Source organism: Lissotriton helveticus, chromosome 11 (assembly GCF_964261635.1).
Source record: "Lissotriton helveticus chromosome 11, aLisHel1.1, whole genome shotgun sequence".
In the NCBI taxonomy this organism is placed as follows: Eukaryota; Metazoa; Chordata; class Amphibia; order Caudata; family Salamandridae; genus Lissotriton; species Lissotriton helveticus.
In genome coordinates, this window is record NC_136072.1 from 1,028,901,387 (window position 1) to 1,028,917,448 (window position 16,062).

A 16,062-nucleotide genomic window follows, 5' to 3' on the forward strand; every position below is an offset into this window, starting at 1 on the left:
TTTATGGCCCTATTGGCTTCCACGCCTGTTGATGAAAAGTGTTCTTTTGTTTTGTCTGCCCAGATTCAATGGCGGTATTCTGCTTCTCTTGTGCGGGTGCACAGTTGCCTTGCTCCCTGCCCTCCAGGGTACATTGTCAGAATCCTTCCAGATGTTTCTGGCACTTTGGTATCCCTTATAGGGGATGTCACATTAGCGTGTTTGGTAGGATGGTGCATGGGGTTTCTAATTGCTCTTTCCCTTGCATCTTATTTGGTGCCCTTCCTTCCTAGCAGACGCAACGAGAGCAGGCATACTTCTTGACTTAGGGCACATTGTCAGCCCCTACCCTACGCAATATTCTTTCTTTTTCTTCTGGGTTAGTGTCTTTGTGCTAGTTCCTGTTATGCATGGGTACAAAGGTTTCTTTTTGTTTCTTCTACTCTCAAATTTAGTGGATGTACCATGTCTGCTTCTTGGCATGGGTGGTCTACTCTGCGGACTCTTTTTCATCTGTGTCACTGCTTCTCCCCTGCGCAAAGCTGTTGTTGCTTTTCGCTTTTTGACAACTTTTTTGTGCCATGTTGGAAACATTTCCATGACCCTTCCTATACCAATCCCAACTCTTAGTTTTTAACTGGTTGTTCTCTCGAGCGTATGTTCTTGGCCACCCACTCTGGGTTGGTTCTTAGAGATGTTTGGTACTTTCATATTTTTCCAGGGACTTTTCTTTCCCTTCTCGCTGGCGATGATAAAGATCAAACTCCTAGGAGGTTTGTTATCTCTTTTACTTCTGAATAGGAAAATAGTGCTCGCTGTGGAATGTTCTCACCCGTTCTCCCTTCTCTTCCTCTGGAAGAGGTGAGGTCTTTTGCCTCCATAGTCTTGGTATACTATGGGTTTCTTGTGTTTTAGTTATGCCTTCTGACCCTTTTTATGGTCCTCCTTTCCTATGAACACACATTTCTTTTGTGGCCTCTTCACCATGTGCACTGCCAATCAGTCTGTTACTCAAGTTCTTGCACTGATCAGTTGGTTTTGGATCTCCGCTTGTGGTATTTTTCTTCCCACACTTGTTCTGTCTTTCTCTGCAGCTTCAACCAGCCTCCCCACCCGCCTTTTTTCTGTCTGGTATATTTATTTTTCGAAGATGGAGGCTGGTTGTCTGAACAGGCTCCCCTATGTCGACCTTGCTCATCTTGGTCTTTTACAGTCCCAGATTTCGGTCTTCGGTGCTCTATTCGCACCTTTTTCTTATCTGCTTTGTTTTCTTTTGGTCTTCTCTCCACTGCCTTATTGTCGCCATTCAGTCGGTGGTGTTTATGACCGATTACTTTCTTTTTCTGGGGTGTGTGATATCTTCCACGTCCTCTATTCTCTTATGCGGTAACATGTGGCTGTTGCCGGGCCACCACTTTCACATTCCGGACACCGTCTTCTGTTGTGCACATTCTATGTACCCTTCTTGGGTATGTTTTATTATACTGGATATATGGTGCATGTCAATGTTATATATATGGTTGTGAGCAAGGTGGTTGTGTGCTGCCGAAACGCGTCAAAAGTCCACCGCGTGGAATAAAATTTCTCCTTGATTAACTTATCTCGCGGAGTAAAAAAGTCCACATTTGTAAAGCGCACAATCACCCGTAAGGGTCTCTAGGCGCTGGGGGGCCGTCGGGAAGATTAAGCGAGCTATTGCCCAGAGTCACATGGTGCTGGGCTAACCTGCCGCCGGAGCCGGGGATCGAACCGTGGTCCCCAGATTCCAGCGTCAGTCGCCCTGGCCGCGGCGCCACACCTCTCCCACTAAGTGCCTGTCTTTTTACAGTACGATTCAAGATCGGAATCTATATATTCAAAGGTAAGCAATCTGCAGCTAGAGCCTGTCTCTACCAGATAAGGCATTACCAAAAGTAAGTAACTTATTCATCAAACAGTTAAACTACACCTTTGACGCCAGTCAGAAAAAAGGATCTACCTCTGTATACATTCCCAAAAATCTAGACCACTCTTCCTCCTAAACTGAGCCGGCAAAATGCTTGCCACCACTCAAATTTTACAACTTCCACAACCAAATTACTCCTATTAAGGCCCAGGACAGTTCTCAAATTTTAAAACAAAGAGATTCTCAAGGTTTTTAAAGAATTTTATAGGAAGCTCTAAACCCCGAATTGCATTGCAATAAAGGAAAGTGCTTAGATTTCCTCAGTTCCCTCCCTATTGCCTCAGTCTCCATAGTTAATAGAGCATGCTTGAACCAGCTATTAGATATGGGGGAGATTAAGGCAGTAACGTCTATTCTTTCACGGTAGGCACCATGGCCCAACGTATTCGCCATTGTTTTTATAAAACCTTTACATCCTCTGTCATCAAGCAGAACAAAAAGACACCTTGATAACTTTGCACTACATGGCAGCGTCTCTCGCACGGCTCCCAAAGCCACAATTGTGGTCATTCCCAAAGAGGGAAAAGATTACTCTGACCCCAAGAATTTTCATCCCGTTTCTCTTCTAAATATGGAAGCTACAAAACTGCATACCCAAACATATTCATAACTCCCAAATGGGTTTTGTCAAATTTCAAGAGACAATATTTGTACATTCTGCCATATAATGGTATAATGGAAAAGGCCCAGCTTTCTTCTTCTCCCGACAGCGGTGATCACACTCAGTGGCAAAAAGGCTTTCAATAAAGTATCCTGACCTTTTCTTCACACTGTGCTTGAATCCCATAAACTTGGAAACTCATTTATTAATATAGTTTTGGTGCTTTACACAAATCCCAAAGCAAATGTCAGGATTAAGGGCACCCAAAAAGCCAAAGAGGGTCCCCGAGGTTCTAAATGTGGGGAGGGCAGGGCAGGGATCATGTGCAATTTATATAGCGTGGTGAGAGGGGCTCTGTATCATATTACATTCATGTGTATATACATAATAATATAAATGCAACGATAAGGATGCTTAACCGCCGATGTGGTCAAGGTGTCGTATAAGCATCAGTCAAAGCGTGAAATCTGTTGGTATGGACACAGCAGTCCCAAGGTTATAGCGCTATATAATAGCGACGGAGCAACCGAACAAATAACTTCTGGAAAAGATATGAGAAGTTCTTAATATTCCACAGACGTGAGTACTGGTGAATCTAAAATCATGGGGATTTGCAAGGGATGATGTGGAATGTACAACGCAAAAAGCCTTGACGCCCGACATTATGGAAGTCCTGAACACTTCTTGGCTGTAACTTATGTCATTTTATGGGCCGTAGAATAGGGGGGTCTTTGCCTCCGTCGGGATGTATTACTTGTGTATTAATTAATGGTTAGAGAGAGGTTTTAATTATTGTTTCAGGATTAAGGGCACCACCTCTACTTATTTTGATGTACACCAAGGTACAAGACAGGGGTGTCCTCTCACTTTACCTAGCTCTTTTTACCTAGCTCTTTTTACCTACTATTGACCCCTTAGTGAAACTACTTAACACTGCCCTTGATATCTAATGTCTCTCCAGTTTGGCATTGATGTATATAAAACAGCAGCATATTCTGGAAGACCTCCTTATCTTCTCAGAGGACATTGAAAATGCTATGCCAAGTATTATCAATATTATCCAAAAGCTCTTGGAGTTCTCTGAATATACCTTAAATAAGGAAAAAACTGAGTTATTTCCTTTAAGCCCACTATGCCTCCCATCACACTTAGGTGACTCGGGTCTTAATTGGCAGTCCTAACGTCTTAAATACCTGGGGATTTAGTTATGCAAAAACGGCCACACTACTTTATAAGGCATTCCAGACAATTGCCAAAGTTAGAGATCTTCTGACTGCATGGCCACCAAAATTAATCTTGTGGGTTGGCTTCAAATGCTCAAAATGATAATCACTCCAATTGCGAATTTTCTGTCATCCATGCCACCCTTGAAACACTCCTCCTCTTTCCAGGAAATAGATAAAATCACGTTGAAGTTCCTTTGGAATGACAAAAGAGCGAGGATCTCATACAAGTCCCTTAAGAAGAGCTTTCCTTGGGGATACTTGTAGATCTCTCCATTTTCAAGAGTTCTAATCATTTCACTAAAGACTGGTCTTGTGAACAAATGTGATAAGTTAATACCTTGTTTAATTATGGTTTTAACTTTCTACCTAGTTTCTTTTTCACACAGACCGTGATATTTTGAGTGTTGCGGTTTGTTTCTTCTTTCTTGCAGCTCTGCTTTTCTTGTTTTTGTCTCACTAAGGAACCCTCACAGCATAGAGACATTACCAGCTTTTATAACACATTAGTACACAATGAGTGTAATTTCCCAGATAGTTACCTAGACAGAAACTATTTTTTTAACACTTGCCAATCTCTAAGCAACATTCTGTTTCCATTGCATGGTTTACTGTTTTTGTCAAATGCACTCTTAAGGATAATGGGAAAAGATCTTGCAACATGAAGACACACTATATTATCAGAGGAAAATGTTTACTTTTTTGTATTGAGAATTGCACATGGATTAGTGCACTAGCTTTTTTTTTTCTGTTAATAAAAAAATTATTTCTGATAGTTCTCTGATTGTTTAGCATCAAAGCCATCTCTTAATTCGATCTGCACTTGCAGCCATGTAGTAAATTTGAACTAGAATCCTGTCTTGTTTTATTTTAAATGTCTGTTGCCTCATTTCATATGGATATCATAAGAACAAAGAAAAACATCTGTAAAGAATGAAACTTTGTAAAAGCTAATGTATTGCAATGTTTTAATGCTTTGAGAGAGGAGTGTATGGATGCTCTTGTTCAAATTGCTCCTCAGTGTGGGCTTAAAAAGGCCTAGCAGAAAATGTTAGTGTGTGATGTGGAGAACAACCTAGCTGAAATCCAGATTTACACTGGGTATAGACAAACTTGATCCTAAGCATTCAGGTCATGTGTTGCTCCGTTTGCTTTTATGCAAAGGCAGTATGCTAATTTCTCTGCTTTTCTATCTTTGGTCAACAGATCTGTCAGTTTAGAAGAAAGTATTAAGTCCATGGGTTTGAGTCCAGAGGAGGATGACATTCCATGGACAGACCTGCGGGACAACAGGGACCTGACTGTTCTCTTTAATTGGGATCCCAAAGACCGGTACGCAAGTCTGTTATAAGAAACTGAGTTAAGTCATTGGACTAAAAGGAGAATTATTTCATACATCCAGAGACTAGAATATTTTGTTACATTTTTTAAGAGCATTTTTTATTTGTTTAAAAAAAATAAAGCCTACACAGCTGCAATATCACAAAATCAATTTTCCGTTTAACATTTTTAGTGCATTTATTATAAAGAGTGGAATGCAGCAGGGGGAAAATGGGGCATTTAATTAACTTATTTGTCAAAAGACCCCAAAAAGAAAGTAGGGCTTGGGTTAGAATTTCCCTCATCACTATCATTAGATGTATTGCCCATTTCCAGAACAACTTTGAAATCCCTTGATTGATCCAGCCTATTAGAACCTGTGGAATATATCGATAGATACATTAGGGTATCTATATTTGCCATGTAAAAAATTCGAGTTTTGATTTTCTCAATGAAACTTACATTTAAAACAGTATCGCTCTTAATCATCTTTCAGTAAAATACATTGAATGTTTTGGTAGCACATTACAGGTAACCTTTGAGTAATATATTGGTAACAAGTCGCTATGAATTTTAGTTATGTAATTCAAGAGAAGGTTTTACCTGGTATGATAAACCACACGGTCTGAAGGCCCCAAGGTGGCATTCTAGAAAAAAAATACATGTTGGCTTTTGTGTATAATAATGTATATCAAACGATCCACATATACTGTATATGGATCAACACACGATCTGGATATGTCAGGGAAATAATAATTAGGCAATAATAAATGCTGATGTCTTCATGCATCTAAGAATCCTGCAGTATATTTTGATCACCACATATGATAATAAAATCACATTCTTCGGACATTAGCCACATGCATTATCTATATTCCAGCTCTAGCTTTATATTGAGCTGGGAAAGAAAGTATGTTGGCATTAGAAAAATGTTCCTTGATTTATATATGAGCCTGTAATGAGAGCTGATCTTTCTTCCAGTGTCATTGCTTTCTTCTGCTGAGGCTGAGCTTTCCATTCCCTCCAGGGATTTTCATAATCTGTCGTAGACTTGCATGCTCCTGAAAAACTGATAATGCACATGTTGCGCACTCAAGTCTTCCATCTGTACAGACCTTAAACATGGTCTACTCACCAAGCGCCAGTCATACTGTGCTTTCCAGTCACTCACCACTAGTCAATAGTACTTCTACATTTGTCCACACAACTAGACATTTTGCTCTCTATCGGAAATTAAAAACGACAGTCCCGTTAGAGAACTGCGCTCTTCTACCCAGTCTCTCCTTTTTGTACCGCGGTTCAGGAAGAATAAATTGGGGGGCATGAAATTCTCTGTTCTTGGCCCCATTTTCTGGAACTCCCTCCCACTATCAGATCTACACCCTCGTATCCTGAGTTCCGCAAGGCGCTCAAAACTTTTCTTTTCCTGCAAGCTTTCTCGCCTTAACCCCGCACCTCTGCCTCCCAGGCTTTGCATCCCTCAGCGCCAAGAAACCGCCTGGTATACGTGCGCTTAACAAATACTTTTAAATTCAAATTCAAATTCTATCGCTCGACATGGTGTAAGTTTTATGAAAATGATCTTCCGGTCAGGTTGGTTACTTGGCTGAGGGAACTGTCTCATTCCAAGTTACTTTTGCTCTTTAGAAATACAGTTCATTGGTAGAAAACTTCCTAATTCTAATAGATATTACCAACAGGAAATTAGAGTGTTGTGTAGTTTCTAGGATTCCCCCAGGACCTGCACGTTATGGATGACCAAAACCGAGGGCTTGGTGTCCCGACCACTTCCGGACACCCCCTCAGAATGTCAGCCATTAGACCAGCTAGCTCTGCAGTGCCACTACCACCCTCCTGTGTTCTACAGTGGTGTAGGTAGTCTTTGGCAACCACTGAACATGACAACCCTGATTCCTCGGGGATTGTGGAAAACAATCCAGTACTTTTCGCTCAGACACTTGTGCTTGCTTTCTCTCAAAAAATACACAGGCTGGCAAATAGGACGTTTCAATAAGTATTTATTAATCCAGCTACAATCTGGTGTAAAACTATGCTGCGACAATCAGGAGACCAGCATTCAAAAGAGATTGCTAGTACCAATATAGTAAATAGTAGATACATTTCTACCATAGTGTTAATAAGAACAACATAAGAAGTTCAGATAAAAACATTAGCACTTGCATATTTCTAAAGTGCGCGCCATAGTAATTTGGCTAAATGTACCCAGCCTAACCTGAATGTGTAGGTGTATATGCGTATAGCTATGTGTATCTGTAGACTAGAAACCCCTAGGGATAAACCAGCCCCCTCACCTGATGGTTTGGAATGAAGGACCCTGTCTCTGCGTCAAGGATGACAACCCACAAGGGATGTCAGAATGCTGCGTGTCGGAGATTCGGCATGCAGGACCCCCCCATCTTAGCTTGGAAGGAATTCTCCACTAATTTGTTGGAGGGAGTTGGGGCCTTTTATACTAGTGGTCACTCCAGAGTTTTTCTAGAATCAATGTTTTTGAAACAACCATGGATGTTTTTGAAAACAATCCTAAATGTTTTGAAAACGATCATAAATGTTTTGAAAACAATCACCGTTGCTTTTCTAAACAAGTGTGATCATGCACAGCTGGCTGTTGGCCAAGGATGAAAAAAGTGGTGACCCTTATACAGAATAAATTTGCAGTGCCTGGTGACATGTTTATGTACGTCAGGTTCAGGGATTATGATGTAACACTTAGAGCCTGGTGTCGAGGAGACCGGAGCAAGCTACCAGGTAAAAGGTCACTTGTTTAGAACCGTTTTTGTCGTGTGGCTGGAACAGTGTATATAAAGATGTGGTATACATTGATGGGACTATCCTAAAAGACATGACACTCACTCATCTTCAAAAGGTCAAGAAGGTCAGCTAGGTAATGATAAAGCCAACATTATTAAAAACATAAATATCACTTATAATAAAACATACTAAAAAGCATTTTTAAAAAGCCTGAAATAATGTCCACAAAAGACATTTTTCCCTAAAGAAGCGTTCTAAAGGTCCTCTATGCTCATATGTATTGTTAGTATTGCACTGAGAACCTTGAAAGCCACGAAGCCCTGATAGAGCCTAGAAGAGAGACAAAATAATAGTCACACTTTTCCTTCAAGTTGGTAAATGTTTAAAAAGTTGCCAAATAGTTCCCAGCGCAGGAAAGGCCAAATTGTTTATGAATCCTGCACTGAAGACTCAACATCACTAAACATCGTATCCGCAGGTGGCAGCCCCTCAAGAATTTCCAGTATCATATCCAATGAGCAAAGATGGTAATCTCTGGTTCCCACGGCAGCTGCTGGGGGGAGTTAGATGCCTGTACGCCTAATACCTATGCCTGTACTTCTGGAGCAGAGCCGATATTCTTTCCAACAGGAGTGGAAGGATCCCTTGGAAGCTCTAGAAATGCCGTCATCAACATGGGAAAACGCTGTGGACAACTGCACGTGTGGGCCTGCAAAGTCGTCTGTAGCACTTCTATGCCGGGCGGCGCAACAGATGGAAGTGTCAGACACAGGTCCAACATGCAGCCAAATCTGCATAAAAGACAACGGAACACAGGCAGGACACAGTCTAGCCAGACCTGTCTTAAAGACAGGATCCAATGCTCACTCACCTCTCACAGCCATGGTGTTGTCTGGTAGAACACCATCCGCTCACGACCACGTCGTGCCAGCTGTGTTCTCTCCATTTCTTGAGGGATTGCGACGTCCATTGCAAGGCAAGAGTATTAAAATCAGGATGCCCGCTACTGAAAGCAGGAACAAAGGAAGCCCTCCAGAAATGCTTCCAAGTAGGGAGTGTATGAAGGCTGGAATTACTCGAAAGATGGTCTGAAAGGCATTTAAGAGACCTGATCCGAGTTGCTTAAATAAGTGTACGATCCCACTTTTAACAGACATGTTAAAGATAGGATGAACCATTTCTCTGAAATGGATCAGGAAGTTTGTATGGACCAGGGCCTGTATCTCTGCAGAAGACCTTGCAACCTGGAGATCAAGTCTCTTGGACTGAAGTTAAGGACACATTTTTTTAAACATGGCTTTGTCTGCTCAGCTTATCAAACCGTAAACTGGAAACATTCAATGAAGGCCACAATGGTTCCTCCCTAACTGTGCAGCCGGGGGAAACAATACTTGCTTAGAGCAAATAACCCTGTTTACTATGACTAGATATACGATGCCTGGTGCCATTCCTCAACAGCTTTGATCGTTCAGACCTAAATAGCTTCCATTCTAAAATAATTTAAAAAAAAGGATGAATCACTGCAGCTAAGGGGGAGCCTTTTAAGTAGCAAGATAAGTTTGCTTTCGACACACTACACGTTCCATGAAGCAACCCTTTTTTTGCACACTAAAGACCCACTTATGGCCTTCCCGCAGTCAGTACCTGTGAGAAAGTGGCTCTATATATACTGGACCAGAAAAAGGTACAGTGTGTATAGAGTCCACCTACCCCAGAGGTATAACAGAGGTTAAAGCCAGGTGTGACCTTACACTCTAAAGTGGTAGCTTGGTCGAGCAGTAAGGCAGTACCAGAGGACAGTGTAAAGCATTTGTTGTACACACTGTCAGCAAAGGGTTTCACACACTCAAAGACTGAACTCCAGGCCAGTTGTTTTTATATCAAAGATATAGTTTTATTTTTAGAACCAACAGATACCAAAATATACTGCTCTCAATATGAGATGTCTCAGATGAGTACTTTGCAGAAAGGCAATAAATGTTGTAAACACAATAGGTAAAAAGGTTGCAGTAGGCAACAGAATTCTACACACAATTTAGCATTGAGCTCAATGTTTTTTTTTTTTTTAAATAAAAACAGCTGATTACTTTGTAGATTACTCTGGTAGTTCCAGGACTGGATCCTAGATTCAATCCTGGGATCTAAGCTGAAAACAGTTTAGTAGAAACGTTTTTGTTATTGCAGTGATTTTTAAGGAATATAAAGCTATTTTAAAAGTTCACACTTTGCCAGTTTTTCATTGAAAAGTTTTTATGTTATCCAATGGGAGAAAATTCAGGTTGCAGTTACGTACGTACAGAACTTGTGGGTGTATAGGGTAAGTACGCGCTCATACATTAATAAACACTATTTATTCTGTTCAAACTAAATCTACTGGTGCATCCAAATTTTGGGAAGAGAACACCCACTTCCCTAGTCTCAAAAAGGAATTTGAGAATCTAGAACAATAATTGTATAGGAGCACACAGATACAAGTAAAAACTGAGTACGGATTAATCAAACGAAACAGAAGACGAGTTCTCCGTGTGCAGGGGCGGTTCAACTGAAGGATTGCTTTGTCGTTATTCAGGATATACAGACAATTGAGTGGCAGTGTATTGACACTCTAAGGAGATACTTTGAAAACTGCTATAATTTATTATACGTGAACCGAGAGAGAACAACTGGGCATATCTAAACTTCATATTGAAGATCAAAATATTTTGGAAATCTATTAGTCAGCAGGAAGGAACTTCAATAAATAATTTGAAGCGCTGGAAAACAGAATATCGGGATAATATAGATTGGAGGCAAAGACTCCTAAGGTATCATAAACAGAAGAAAACCGTAAGCCCTGACTAAGCCGCAGGTTAATCGAACCACGGCGAAACGTGTTGGCTAAGGGAGTGGAATGTGATGGGAATAAAGAACAAGAATTGCAAAAGCCCCACTATTTATTTCTGAGGAGAACGCATCTTCTGTTTCGTTTGATTAACCCGTACTCAGTTTTTACTTGTATACCTGTGTGCTCCTATACAATTATTGCAGTTAAAGTACGATCTTGTTACTTTTGTAATCCTGTACTGGGCTCCTGGGTCCAGCACTGGGGTCTCAACTTAAAACAGGTAATTAATTGCGTTTCAGTATTTGGTATGATTTTTAAAGAATATTACAAGTTTTCAAAAGTAGACAGAAGAAATTTCACAGAAAAGCACACAATGGGTTCCTATGGAGAAAATTCAAGTTATTTGTAAACCCGACTAGGATTACTTTTGCGGTTCAGTACTGGGCGACAAGATGCAGTACTGGCTTCTCTCCTGATCACAGGTGAGTAGTTCGGAATTCGGTTGATTTTATGTGAATATTTTAAGTTTTTAAAAGTAGACACTTAGAAGATTTTTCGAGTCAAACCAGTCAATGTTATCCAATGGCAGGTAAGTGAGTTACCGGTTGCAGGTGAGTACTCGGCTGGGGAAGTTAGGGTTCTGGGCATAGACTCAGGGGTCCCCCAGGGTCAGGTAGGTACAGTTGGTTCACCCTCAGCGGCACAGGGGCGGCCGGGTGCAGAGGTAGTTGGGCCCAATGTTATCCAATGAGGGGCAGGGGGCCTCCGGTTGGTGGCTGCTGGCTAGCAGGCCACGCGGCTGTGGGTGCGGGGCTCCTGGTCACTTGCTCAGGGCCCATGGGGAAGTAGGATAGGGCACAGGTTGCGCTGCCAGGGGCACTCGGGCGGCTGGGTGCAGGGTGCCTTTGAAACCTCGGGCGCTCAATGCTATTCAATGGGAAAGGTAAAAAGGGAACAAAGGCTGCAGACTCGGACGATGATTCTTCAGGTGCGACCACCACTTCGAGAGGTAAGTTGGGCAACCTGGAGAAGAGGTAGGTACCCCAAAGGGAGGGATCCAAGAGGGAAGGAGAAAAGGGGAATTTCCCTCTTGGGAACTAGATCCCTTACACACCCAGCGAGCTAGGTGTCATGCTTCATCATATGGGTCCTGCTCCTCGTCAGACTGGCGCTGCAATGTCTGACGGGCACCCGCAAAGGGGCTCTTTAGCGGAGATCTTTTGTTCCAGCCATATGGTGCATGCGTGTGAGAGGGCAGGTGAATGTGTAGTCGTGGAAAGGTGGTGGTGATTAAAAAAGGTTAGTTAGTTCACAAGGAATTTTAATAGCGTGGCTAACTCCCTTGGTTAAAATAGTGGGAGGGGAGATAGACGCCACAAGTGTATGTGGCGAAGATATCTGCAACCCTCTGTTTAGGTCGACATGTTTCTTGCTAATCTAGCAATTCCTCAGGACCTTGGTGTCAAGTACTACACAGTGAATGAACAGTGAATTAAAAAATTGATTTCATACAACCTTTAATTGTTAAGGTCTGTGATGGGGCAGGCCAACTGGTCCTGCCTCAAGTGGTGCAACCTAGAGAGAGGGAGAACATATAAGGAGATGTGTCAGAATAGTTCTCCTCAAGAACCTAGGTGCATTTTCCTATATACAGAACACACACACTAAATTGTTTAAAGTACTGTTTAAAAGACTCAGCCGAGTTAACGGAAAAGAAAAGAAGATTGGACGAAAGCGCTTACCCTAAGTTTGTCCCTAAGGTGCCCTGCAGTCTGCTCCTGTGGGACCTGCACAGAGGAGTCAGGGACCTAGGAGAAGTGAGGGAAGGGGAGGGAACAATTGGTTTCCTTAAACGTAAGCCGGTGTTCAATTGTTGGAAAGGACCATTCCCAACCGGGCTAGCCTAGCCAATTCCACTGCTGGTGTCCAGTGCTCACTCATCAGAGCGGTAGCTGTAGCAGAATAAGGCAATCAGAGGAGAAACCGGAGGTACACTCATTTCTGAATTAGTGGTGATTGACAGGGTAAACACCGAGCCTTGCCGTGCCCCTCGAGTCTGCAGCGTCAACAGGGATTGAAGACGTGAGAGTGCGAGGAGAGGAAAAGTCCGTGCTCTTCTGTCAGTGTAACATCCACTAAAGGGAATTAAGTTAAAATCCCCGTCTCCTGTATAAGCCCATGTGCCCCAGGTTAGCCGGTCTCTGTTAATACAATAGACCTCAGCATGCAATTGCACGAAGAGCCACGAGTGTTCTCATGGTGCCTTACCCGTAATGAGCCATACCAATTCAAAGAAACTTACCCAAACGGAGTGCGGTCTCTGCCTGCACACCTACCCCCACGCGTGATCCGTGCGGGATCTGGAGCGACTGGTAACGAGGTAGCCGTGGGTGTAGCGTACTTGTACTCTGCGCCTCCATGCTCCGGCGGGTGCAGCGGGGGGCGTGGTCACGCGTTCAGAACCAGCGCATGCGCGTAGGTTGACAAGAGCTCCCCTCGGTCAGAGAGGACGGAAGGCAAACGTCTGGGCATATCCGTCGGCCATGTTGGGTGGGTAAGAGGTATGGTGCTGAGCAAAGGTTCCTTGGACCCAAATGATGGTGAGATCTGCAAATACGGTGTAATGATACTATGTTCGGGGATATGGAGATGTTGGGTCTCATATCATTCCAGAACGTGGGGGGACTCCACGTAAATAATGAGTTGAGAGCTCGTAGTGGTGGAATCGATCCCGAGTTGGTCAAGCTGCAGGGGCGGAATGGGGAGGGGGCAGGAAAGTGGATAAGCAGAGGGTCTGGATGTGGGTATACATTGTTAGTGCAGGTCACTAGAATGGTCTAATTATGAAAAGATGACCAAGGTACGGCGTCATTCAAACCAAGTGTATCTAGTTTGAGGCGATGGACCCATCTTTGTTCAATCCTGAACAAGCCTTCTTTGGGGATTCCAGGGTGGCATTCTAGAACCAACCAGCGGATACTGTCAGCTGTGTGTCCCATTTGTGTGTAGTGTTGGTACAATCTTGTGTGCGTTTCGAGGCATCTTATGTTGCTTTTGTGTTCTTGAATGCGCAGTTTTATTTGTCTCATTGTCATCCCAATGTACTGTTGATCACAGGGACAAGTTGACGCTATTGCAATTAGTATGCCTTCGCAATTGCCAGATAAATGTGTTAGATAGCTGGGTCTCTTTGGTAACATTGGTTTGGGGGCACACAGTACAACCACCACAAGGAAAGTGGCCAACTACTGGAGGGAGATCCCATAAGGTGCTCTGATTATTTGTATTCAGTTTTTTAGGTCTTGTATGCACCAGAGCATCCTTTAGATTGGGTGTGCGTTTGAATGCAATAGTCTTCTTTATGAAGGCAGAGTTCTTTGTGAATGAGGTCACGCAGGTGATCACATCCTCAGGGTCTTTCTCTCCAGTCTCCAATAGTGTTTCTCTGGGGTTGTTTGCCGCCCTTTTATAGGAGTTTTTTATCAATCTAGTAGGGTACTTAGTCCTACTTGGGAACTTTGTGCCTTTTTGTGCTACTAGTGACTTGGACATGTACACTGGACCCCGTTAAAAATTGTCCTCCTGAAGTTCTTTTCTTTGTTACAACCCCAAAGGGAGGCACAGGGGGTCGCCGGGTGCAGGGGTGTCTTTGGGTGTCGAGAAATCTTACCCGTGGCTGGTTGCGATGGGAGGGGTCCCTGGTTCTGAGGCTGCAGGCGTCGTCTGGTTCGTCGAGGTGGGTCTGTGGGCACTGGACTTCGGGTCCCAGTCGCGGGGGGTACGTCCTCGTGGTCTGCAGAGTGGGCAGGTCTTGAGCGTCCTGGCTGGCACCAGGGGTTGGTTGTTGAAGCAGAGCCTCTGCTTAGGGGAGTCCCAGTTTTCAAGAGGGTCAAGGCAGGCAGGTCCTCCGGGTGTCCCAAGGTTGCTGTCCGCAGGAGTCGCCGGGATTGAGCAGGTTCCAGGATCGACAGACCGGTATGGCTGGGGCCAAGTCAGTGGGTGTCGTCCTGTTAGCAGCTGCACGGCGGGTCTTCTACTTGATCTTCTTTCTTCTTTTCTTATCGGGATCTGAGGAAGGAAGATTCAGGGTGCCCCTAAATACTACATTTAGGAGCATTACAGGTAGGGCAAGGGTAGGGTACACCCCCTAGCCTGCTCCTCTCCTGTGGGAGGGGGGAAGAAGCCTAGCTGTGATTGGGCAGGGCTCCCCATCTTCAAGATGGCCGGAGCCCGGGGTCATGCTTCATCTCGCATCTTCCACCTGAGGGGTGGGGTTGGCACAGGCTGTCACACCCCCCTTCCTGACGTAGGGTTTCCAGCCAGTCTTCCCGCCAGAGTGGGGGTTAGAACCTGTGGGGGCCAGTTGCAGAGTACAGCAAAAAGTCTGGAGAAGCTCACAGAGGCAGAATGCCTTTGAAGCTTCCCCCTGCCCATCCTGGGGAGGAGACCTAGCACCTCGCCCTGGATGTGCTTTGTTGCAGGCCCAGGAGAGCGGGGCTCTCCATCCAGGGGTTCAGCAACATGTCTGCTGTGTGGCAGCCTCTGCAGCCGCCCAGACGTGGATTGTAGGTTAGGTTTTCAGGGGGCATCTCTAAGATGCCCTCTGGTGCATTTTACATTAAATCCCACACTGGCATCAGTGCGGGTTTAATGTCCTGAGAAGTTTGGTACCAAACTTGTCAGTCGTCAGTGTAGCCATTATGGTGCTGTGGAGTTCGTAATGACAACCTCTCAGCACCATATACTCTTAATGGCATCACTGCACTTACAGTGCCCACAAATTACTCTGGGTACTGTAGGGATACAGGGCTCATGCACCTGTGCCCACACCACTGGCATAGGGCACCCAGGCTAGAGGAGTGACTGAAGTATGCCAGGGCAGTGGGCTCTGTGGTCATGGCACACAGGAATGTGTGCCATGTCGACTCTGTTTAGTTCTGTACCTAGACACTCAGCCTGCAAAGGCAGTGTGTGGGTATCAGGGTACAGGGCCCCTAAGGGTCACACAATAAGTGCTGCAACCCTTAGGGGTCTTCTCTGGTCACCAGGCCCTGGGCACCTAGAGTACCATTTACTAGGGGCTAATAGGTGGCCAGAGATGCCAATTGGGTTTTGTTTTAATACAGCTTTAGGGAAGGAACACAGGCCCTCGGTACCTGGTTGGCAGGAGCTCAGGGCACACTCAGTCAAAGCACATCAGCAGTTCAGCAAAAAGTGGGGGCATACCAATGGAATAAAGATGGCATTTTCTCCCCCCCCCCTCCCCCCCAAATGAAAGGTGATGAGACTAACCTTGCCCCAGGGAATCTTCATTGCCTAAGTGGAAGAACCTGGAAAGTACATCTGCATTGTCATGGGCAGTCCCTGGTTGGTGTTCCACTTCAAAGTCCATTCCCTG

At 44.2% G+C, this 16,062-nt stretch overlaps 1 protein-coding gene across 1 annotated transcript in view; it reads left to right on the plus strand.

The window, feature by feature from the left end:
* The window catches only part of NAA25 (N-alpha-acetyltransferase 25, NatB auxiliary subunit), a 988,861-nt gene that overhangs the window by 662,542 nt on the left and 310,257 nt on the right, over window positions 1-16,062 (plus strand). The window contains exon 17 of the mRNA XM_078667429.1: window positions 4,955-5,080. Coding sequence (XP_078523555.1) covers window positions 4,955-5,080 — 126 coding nt within the window. The remainder of the gene's footprint in view (window positions 1-4,954; window positions 5,081-16,062) is intronic.